We start from the raw sequence: 9,498 nt of genomic DNA, 5'->3' as shown, positions 1-9,498 counted from the left end.
AGCTAATCTGCAAACATAGAAAGTCATCCTGCTTTCACCTACACTGATTAGACATTTATCTCCTTTAATCCCAGATCCTGCTTCTCCAGCAGAAAGTGCCTGTGGGCGGGTGAGAGCTTGGGGGGGGGGGGGGGGGGGGGAGCATAGATGAACCAAATACGGAGGATGAAGTCAAAACACCAGTCTGGACTGGGCCCTTCCCCTTTATTTATTGTACAAATATATCTGGAGACGGAGCTGGCGTGATACTGTAGCCACAGCACACTCACAAAACAAAACCCCGTTAGAGACAAACACCAGATAGGCCATATGTCTCTGGCCTCAGTGACAGAGGGCCCGGCTCCCCCCCACCGGTCAGCCGGGCTCGGGCCGATCTGGGCTCTGGTCTCCTTGGCTGAGGCAGGAACCTTGTCTGTACCCTGGGGGGGTCAGAGGTGAAACCTGTTGATAGATAGAAGCTGTCTTCTGGCCGGTGCACCCTCTGCTGAGCAAACACTTCAATGGCAGACGGGCTGGCCTTAATGAGCTCAGCATGAATGATGCCTAAACTCCTGCAGCAGTTTCTCACCCGTGTGACAGGGAAGCTTAATGACGTCGTCCATGCATACATATTTCTGCATTTATATTTTACCTTCTTACTTCAGACTCATGATTAAAACCAATACATCATATTAACATTCAAATTCCCCTAAGAGCCAGTGAATGTCTCCACCAGGGGGAGCTCCAAGCAGCGTTTCTAAACCAGTTAAGGACCTTGACTTTCTTTTATTTATTACTTTTAGTAACAGATTTCCTCAGGAGTAAATCCGGGCCCAAAAGTAGTATTTTTTGTTGTTGTTGTCATTTTACATGTTTACCGTAACGGAATGAAACAACTCTCTTTAAACACTAAAATAACAGTCAGATGCAACAGGAGCTGGTTTACTGTAGACGGATTTAAAAGCCAAAAGAGCTAATTGAAATAACACAATTTATTATATATATATATATATATATATATATATATATATATATATATATATATATATATATATATATATATATATATACATACACACACACACACACATATATATATATATATATATATATATGTATATATATATGTATATATATATATATATATATATGTATATATATATATATATGTATATATATATATATATATGCATTTTCTTGGTTTATCCTTTTTATTTAGATAAAACGAAAACAGTAACATCTGCAAATAAAAGTTATCTGAGTTATTTGAGTAGAAAATGAGACAAATAACTAAACGTGTCCAACATGAAGAACAAACATGAAGACATGAAAAACAAATGAGAAAGATGTGAGTTTGTAGCACCAGGTTTCATTAGTAGCGGTTTCCTCCCTGCTGTCTGCTACGACCTAAACTCCAATATTTCATGTTGAACAGCTTTTGCAGTAGTTTACCTCGGATGAGTAAAACATGGTTCTGAAGAGAAGCAGAAAGCACATGTTAATAAAACATCCAGTGGTGATGCAATAACTAATGTGAGGTCACATGAATAGTAATGCTGTCATGTTAGCATCCTCCTGCAGCAGAAGCTCCTGGGCCTCAGTAATCACTCTCATTTCCAGGTGAACAATTGTGAAACGATTGTTTTGAGTCTGGTTTTCTGCTGCTCTGAGCCGTGACCCTCAGCAGCCTCATGCCACTTCCTGTCTCAGCTAACAATAGCTGCTTTGGGTTTTAATTCTGCTTAGTCAGCTAAAAGTGCTGTCAGACTCACGCATTATTAATCTGGAAAAGCTACGTTCAGTTCCAGATAAATATAGAAAGACAATAAAATGCACAGGAAAGGAGGACAATCACCTGAGGAACACAATATATACTGTTGATACACAACTTATTCTTCTTCTATATAATAATAATAATAATAATAATAATAATAATAATAATAATAAATTCAAGTAATAATTCCAGATTATACTTAAACAGAAAATGATACAATAAAAACGCACAACACACCAAACTATCAGATACATGATAAGAATAACAAGAATAAGAATATTTACAATACTACTACAACCACTACTACTACTACTACTACTACTACTACTACTACTACTACTACTACTACTACTAATAATAATAATAATAATAATAATAATAATAATAATAATAACAATAACAATAACAATAATAATAATAATAATAATAATAATAATAATAATAATAATAATAATTATTATTAGTTGTCATTCTCTAACTTATATCTTGTATTAATCACTCTCTCATGTTTAATGTGAACCGTCCCGGTCCCCCTCTACAGGCATTTTTCTGTGAAGAAGCAGCGAGCATCCGTCACGTGACCCGTGGTCCGCCAATAGCAGCGAGGCAGCCAAACTTTGGCGATAAGAGGACAGTAAAGAGCAGCAGACCAAACGAGTTTGACTCCGGGTTTCTGGAGCAGAGGACACCTGGAGAGGTTCTTGTCTCTTTGTTCGGTTCCGCTCAGTGGTCCATGCAACGCTGCAGAACTCAGACAGAACATCCAGGTTTTTGATCCCCAGTGACTGCTGCTGCTGGAGCTGCTCTGATGTTAGGAGACAAAGCTCACGGTAAGTCCTCCACTTTCTGCTCATCCCCAAGTTCTGGATCCGAATCAGAACCGAGGACTTTAATCTTACCAGAGCCCAGGAACGCTCAGAAAATGTGAGCTAAAGCTGACAATTTACCCGCTACTGAGATCGAACTGTGTGCGCATGCATTTGTGTGTGTGTGTGTGTGTGTGTGTGTGTGTGTGTGTGTGTGTGTGTGTGTGTGTGTGTGTGTGTGTGTGTGTGTGTGTGTGTGTGTGTGTGTGTGTGTGTGTGTGTGTGTGTGTGGAGAAATAACCCAGATTCATTCATTTATTAAAACTTATTTAAAATGTAAACCAGCTTTAATAAATCACACTGGACCAGGACAAAACAGTGGCATTCTGCAAAGAATTCATGAAGATAATAATAATAATAATAATAATAATAATAATAATAATAATAATAATAATAATAATAATAATAATAATAATAATAGACGCTGCGGGCCTCCCCACAAACAAACATAATAATAATAATAATAATAATAATAATAATAATAATAATAATAATAATAATAATAATAATAATAATAATAATAATAATACATTGTTTTCCTGATTTATTCCTGAAGCCGAGGCTAAACGCGCGCGCGCGCTGAACTCTTCCGTTAGACACCTGTAGCGCGCTCTGGTCCGGCTGCTCCACCGTGCGTGGAGCTGGCTCGGCCGCCGGTGGGTCATATCCGAATTCCGTGTCAGCCCGGTGGACTTGGAGGCCCGAGCTGGTCTGCGGGACCGGCTCCTAACGGCGGAGCGCTCGTCTAAACCGGGCCCGTCGCTGCAATAAAACGATTAGAACCGTTTTAGAAATAATGCCCGCAGCATGGGGGTGAGATTATTATTTATTTGTCATCATCAAATAATCGTCCAGACCTGATGGACGAGACAGACATGTAGGGAAAGCCTGGAGTTAGACAAAATAGCCACACACAAGCTGATTTAAACGGCATTTCTTTGTTGTTAAAAATCTTAAATAACGTTTGAAGTTTTTTCCCTTTAACTCCCTCACCAGAACATAAGCAATGGAAATATTCCACTTTTGCCTTTTTGATGAAGGGCAAGAAGGGCTTTAGCTTAATGTAAATTAATAATATTAATAATATACTCATTGTAATAATATTAAGGTAAAAATAATTAAATGTCAAACAGCAACTCCGTGTTCCTTGGAATTGTATTGTTTTACTCTTGTTTTAGTCGAGTTCATTCATGCTTCAGCTGATGTAGGACTGTAGAAGCATGAAGGCCGCAAAACCCAAAACCCAACAGTCACGATGTCGGAAAGCCTTTTATTTCACTAGAATCTGTTTGGTTTTTAATGCGTTTAATTGTACTCAGAATTATTTCATTTAATTTTAATTTATTGTATTTGATATGAAACAGCTTGTGACGCGAGTCATAAATCTGAACCATCACTCTGCGTCTGACCGCTACGTAGAGGCACAACGACACACACGATGTTTAAATGAAGTGTGTGTTTGTGTGTTTGTGTGTGTGTGTGTGTGTGTGCGTGCGTGCGTGCGCGCGCTCCGGCCAGGTGTGACTCTGAAGGTGATGGAGTACACCTATGATGAGGACCTGGAGGAGCTGTGTCCGGTGTGTGGAGACAAAGTGTCCGGGTACCACTACGGCCTGCTCACCTGCGAGAGCTGTAAGGTGAGAGCGCGAGACAGCCGCGGGACATGCAGACACGGAACTGAATCGTGAATAGATGTTTCCCCAGAGAAATTGTGTTCCACACTTTTGTGAATATTTACCGGTTCTGGGGTTCAGTATCCGGTCCGGTCCGGCCACCGCTAATGTTCCGTTTGTGTCCAGGGTTTCTTCAAGAGGACGGTCCAGAACAACAAGCGGTACACGTGCGCGGAAAACCAGGAGTGTAAGATCGATAAGACCCAGAGGAAGAGGTGTCCGTTCTGTCGCTTCCAGAAATGCCTCAACGTGGGGATGCGGCTCGAAGGTACACACCACAATAATAATAATAATAATAATAATAATAATAATAATAATAATAATAATAATAATATATTAAGTAATAATGATTTAGATCTACTCTGGTTTGTTCTGATGCAGTTAAAATATGAAAGCAAGTCCAGCATGTTATTATTATTATTTACACATTTTGATTACTAATGTCATTAAATTATTATCTATAATTTAATAAAATGCATTTTCTAAAAAAAATTCCATAAAGAGGTACAATTATAATTAGTCACATCATGTCACAACATTAATTCCTGTAGCTACACTGGTTGTTGGTGTAATATAATTTTCTAACAAAAGTGTGTTTATTAGCTGCTGAAAGTGGCTAAACTGCTTCTCCTGGGCTTGGTGGCTTCCCGTTTCTGTGGGATGGGTCTTTTTTCCCAGACAGCTGTCCAATGGAAAGCACCTGCTTCCTTAGGAAAAAAAGAGCCTCACATTCCTGACTAGCTGATAAATCCCAGAGAGAATGAGGAGTGGAGCTCTGGGGAATCTTTCAGCCCTAAAAGGGAAGCAGAATCCTATTTGTGAGGTTCTCTGGGAATGGTTCTGGATTTCTGAGCTGAACCGACTCTGATCTGGATGCATTCATTCCGGCAAAGGCAGCCGACTCACGGCCTGATTAAACAGCTGCTGGACTCCCAGCACGGGCTTCACTGTTACCACAGCCGAATGTTTAGGTGGCACCCGTTTTTCTGTTATCGCACTTCTCACTTAAGACCCAACATGAAAAAAAAAAAACATTACACATGTTCCTGTCCCCCTGTTAACCTGTCCCCTGTTGTCCCCTGTTGTCCCCTGTCTTAGCGGTTCGTGCTGATCGCATGCGTGGGGGGAGGAATAAGTTTGGACCCTTGTACAAGCGGGACCGGGCCTTAAAGCAGCAGAAGAAGGCACTGATTCGATCCAACGGGTTTAAGCTGGAGACCGTGCTCCCCCCACCGACCTCCCCTTTGCAGACGGACTACAGCTTTACTGGGACCCTCCATGCACTTCCCACCATCTCCAAAAGCTTGCTCCCCTCCACCCCAACCTCCATCACCCCCACAGACTACGAGTCCGGCCTCTATGGACCCACTACCCTGGGCATGGCCATGCAGCCTCACGTGCCCCCTCTGACCCCCCAATACCAGTACACGGCCTTTCCCAGTAGGGCAATCAAAGCTGAGTGTCCTGACTACACCAGCTCCCCCGAGTCCCTGACTGGATACCCTTACCCAGACCAGTACCTGTCCTCCTCGCCGCAGCCCCCCAGCCTGCCCCCGTTGATTCTGGAACTACTGCGCTGTGACCCAGATGAACTGGTGGTCCAGAACAAGATTGTGGCTCACCTGCAGCAGGAGCAGAACGGCCGTGGACGTCTGGACAAGACCAGCACCTTTAGCCTCATGTGCCGCATGGCGGACCAGACCCTGTTCTCCATCGTGGAGTGGGCCCGGAGCTGCATCTTCTTCAAAGAGCTGAGGGTGAGTTCCTGCTAATGATACAAATAATAAACTGTACCAGAAAACAAAACCAGGAATACAAGAGTGAAACAGTTGTCCTGAGCTGGTCTGGGTCAGAAAACAGTCGTGTGGAGGGGCTGGGGGACGTCACGATGGGGAGGTTTATAATAAACTTGAAACACTGAATCGTTGTGCTTATCGTGTGTGCTCAGGTTGAAGATCAGGTGTGTTGTGTGTTGCAAGAGCGCACGCACACACACACACACACACACACACACACACACACACACACACACACACACACACACACACACACACACACACACACACACACACACACACACACACAGACTCATATCTTTAAAATTAAACTATAAGATTCCATGTCATGAGCCACTTGATCCATTCAGATGCATGTGTGTGTGTGTGTGTGTGTGTGTGTGTGTGTGTGTGTGTGTGTGTGTGTGTGTGTGCGTGTGTGTGCGTGTGCGTGTGTGTGTGTGTGTGTTTAACAGTTAGCTCTTTACATCACAAAGACACAGACAACCAAAAGACCTGATCTGAAAATTTCCATGAATTCAGATCAACAACAGTCAGTAAACCACCTCAAACATTAAGTCTTTAGTTTAAAGGTGTGGTTCACTCATTTAATCAATACATCTGCAGTGGTCTTCAGGACTAGGTCTACTGGGAAGGAATGCCTTGTAAATTGTACTCTGCTGTAAGCTTCAGGCGACAGGATTCTGAAGCATATTTACTGATATTTGGGCATCTCTCCTCTGATTGGCTAACAGCCATACAACTTTGCCACTGACACTGCCGGTTCTGCAACATTGATGTTTTATCCCCACAAAAAACACCAGCCTGGAGGAGTTCTGCTTTGTGGTGGAGTTGCTAATGCTAACGGTTAGCTTCTACTACCTGAGATGTTCTCTGTTGTTTCCTGGACGCTAAACCAACAACAACCTTCTCCATCTTGAGTTAAGATGGGTGAGTCCATGAATGTTAAGTGACAGTGTGTCAGGCTTTTCTAATCCTAGAGTGTCATCGTCTATTTTCTATTAGAAGCTAATGCAGGAGATACGTGTAGGAGACTATTTTCATGTTCAGACTGCATGAAAAACTCTAGTGACTGAAAAACGTTTTTTCAGAGTTCCACACCTTTAAACACATTAAACAGATGACAGAAGCAGAGGTGTGGACTCGAGTCACAAGACTTGGACTCGAGTCCAACTCGAGTCATTATTTTAATGACTTCTGACTTGACTTGATAAAATCTATAAAGACTTATGACTTGACTCGGACTTGAACGCCAATGACTTGCAACTTGAATCAACTTGAACCTGTTGACTTGATGATGACTTGAGCATATTTGATATTTTAGCACAAAAGTGGCACGACATGGACAAAAATCATACATTTTTCTTCGTTCCGAGTTTTATTTGCTGCTAAATTCAGCAGCACTTTGTTTATAATCGATTTCAGTTGCACTTCCTGCTTGTTTGAGCAAATAAAGAAGCTTTAAGAAGCTTTTATTCTGGATTTTATGTAGCATCATTGTCATTAAATTGAAGTTGGACAGATGACTTGATTATGACTTGAAAATTCAAAGTTAAGGACTTGAACTTAGCTTGGACTTTGGACTCGACTTGGACTTGGTTGTCTTTGACTTGGACTTGACTCGAGACTTGACTTTAAAGACTTGTAACTTGCAAAGCAGTGACTTGGTCACACCCCTGGACAGAAGTGAGAAAGACTTAGACTTATACTTGTTTTTAGTGTCATTCAACAAACACACCATTTGTGTACCTACTAAACAAAAGGCCTGGGCTGGGCCCACAGTCCAAGAGTTGTTCAAGCCTAGAATACCAGGATACTCCATTCCTGGATCTTAATCTGAGACGCTTTAGGTGAGGAAACTGCAGTGTGTTGATGCATTTCGGTTATCTGATGACATTTAGCTATTTATGTACTCATGGATGAAACTAATGAGAATTAACACCAGATTAGAGACAATAAAACACAAACGCACACAGAAGAAATAAACAAAACTTGTTTAAAACCTAAAGACATTAGTATACGGAGGAGGATTAGGGTATCTGATAAAAAAAAAGAAAAGAAAAGAAAATCTCATATGTACTCACCATCAAATCAACGATCTTGGAACCTTCACTGTGTGTGTGTGTGTGTGTGTGTGTGCGTGTAGGTGTGTGTGTGTGTGTGTGTGTGTGTGTGTGTGTGTGTGTGTGTGTGTGCGTGTAGGTGTGTGTGTGTGTGTGTGTGTGTGTGTAAGTGTAGGTGTGTGTGTGTGTGTGTGTGTGTGTGTGCGTGTAGGTGTGTGTGTGTGTGCGTGTGTGTGCGTGTGTGTGTATGTGTATGTGTAAGTGTGTGTGTGTGTGTGTGTGTGTGCGTGTAGGTGTGTGTGTGTGTATGTGTAAGTGTGTGTGTGTGTGTGTGTGTGTGTGTGTAAGTGTGTGTGTGTGTGCGCGTGTAGGTGTGTGTATGTGTGTGTGCATGTAGGTGTGTGTGTGTGTATGTGTAAGTGTGTGTGTGTGTGTGTGTGTGTGTGTGTGTGTGTGTGTGTGTGTGTGTGTGTGTGCGCGTGTAGGTGTGTGTATGTGTGTGTGTGTCTGTCTGCTCTGTCTTCTCGATCTCCAGCGAGTCGTGTCATATGGCTGCTTATACTGATCCAGGATCCTCTGCATGTTTCTTCCCGTTAAAGGGAGTTGTCCTCCTCCTCTGCCCACCTGCTCAGGGATTCTGGGGTAGAGTATGTGAAGATTTGTCTAAGTGTCTCAAATGTCATATCCCAACTTCCCCCTCTTTTTGTTTGCTAAGAAACCTCGATGATGTTCTGACTGAAACCAATTTGGTTCATGTGGTTCTAACTGCCATTTGCATCACAAAGAAAACTGGCCTCATAAACTGAAAAATAAAGATAATCTTTGCATTAACCAGAATAGAAATCTTTGTTGAATCATATTCCACTTGTTCTTCTGCTTCTGCCTCCACTTCAAATCAGCCCCTCTGGGCTCCTTTGATTGGTTCCATCACAAAGCGATGGAGGGTCATTGCTATTATACAGGATGCTGTGGTGGATGTGGTGGAGGGTCCTAGTTTGGAGAATCCGGAGGTTCCCTGGAGGTGAGTTCACTGGGGGGGTCTGGGGGGCTGCTGCCCCACTTTGGTGGTGCTTGGGTGGCCACGGTGGGTGGACGTCTGGCACCCGTGTTTTGACAGTGGCCACAGGTCACTACCTGATGGCTGTATCACCCCTAGGTGGGTCTGGGTGAGGGCATGGAGGCTAGGAGTTTGGGGGTGGTTGTCACCGGATGGGGATCTGAGCTGGGTTGGGAATTGGGTCCTGGCTTGTATGCTGCCAGTATGAGGGCCTTGGGTGGACCTTAGTTCCTCCTGTATTGGCAAGAACACTTCTGTTCCATCTTGAGGGAAGGGGAGGACCCAACTTT

General features: G+C 42.7%; 1 protein-coding gene across 1 annotated transcript in view; it reads left to right on the top strand.

The window, feature by feature from the left end:
* Nucleotides 1–2,243: 2,243 nt before the first annotated feature.
* LOC107393815 (nuclear receptor subfamily 5, group A, member 1b) overlaps nt 2,244–9,498 on the top strand; it is a 26,052-nt gene continuing 18,797 nt past the window's right edge. Inside the window, exons 1-4 of the mRNA XM_054731170.2 lie at nt 2,244–2,583; nt 4,138–4,256; nt 4,419–4,560; nt 5,391–6,049. Of these exons, the coding sequence (XP_054587145.1) occupies nt 2,562–2,583; nt 4,138–4,256; nt 4,419–4,560; nt 5,391–6,049 (942 nt within the window). The 5' untranslated portion in view covers nt 2,244–2,561. The remainder of the gene's footprint in view (nt 2,584–4,137; nt 4,257–4,418; nt 4,561–5,390; nt 6,050–9,498) is intronic.

Source organism: Nothobranchius furzeri, chromosome 17 (genome assembly GCF_043380555.1).
Source record: "Nothobranchius furzeri strain GRZ-AD chromosome 17, NfurGRZ-RIMD1, whole genome shotgun sequence".
NCBI lineage: Eukaryota > Metazoa > Chordata > Actinopteri > Cyprinodontiformes > Nothobranchiidae > Nothobranchius > Nothobranchius furzeri.
Note: the sequence above shows the minus strand (reverse complement) of the source record. Positions and strands in the feature narration are given on the sequence as shown.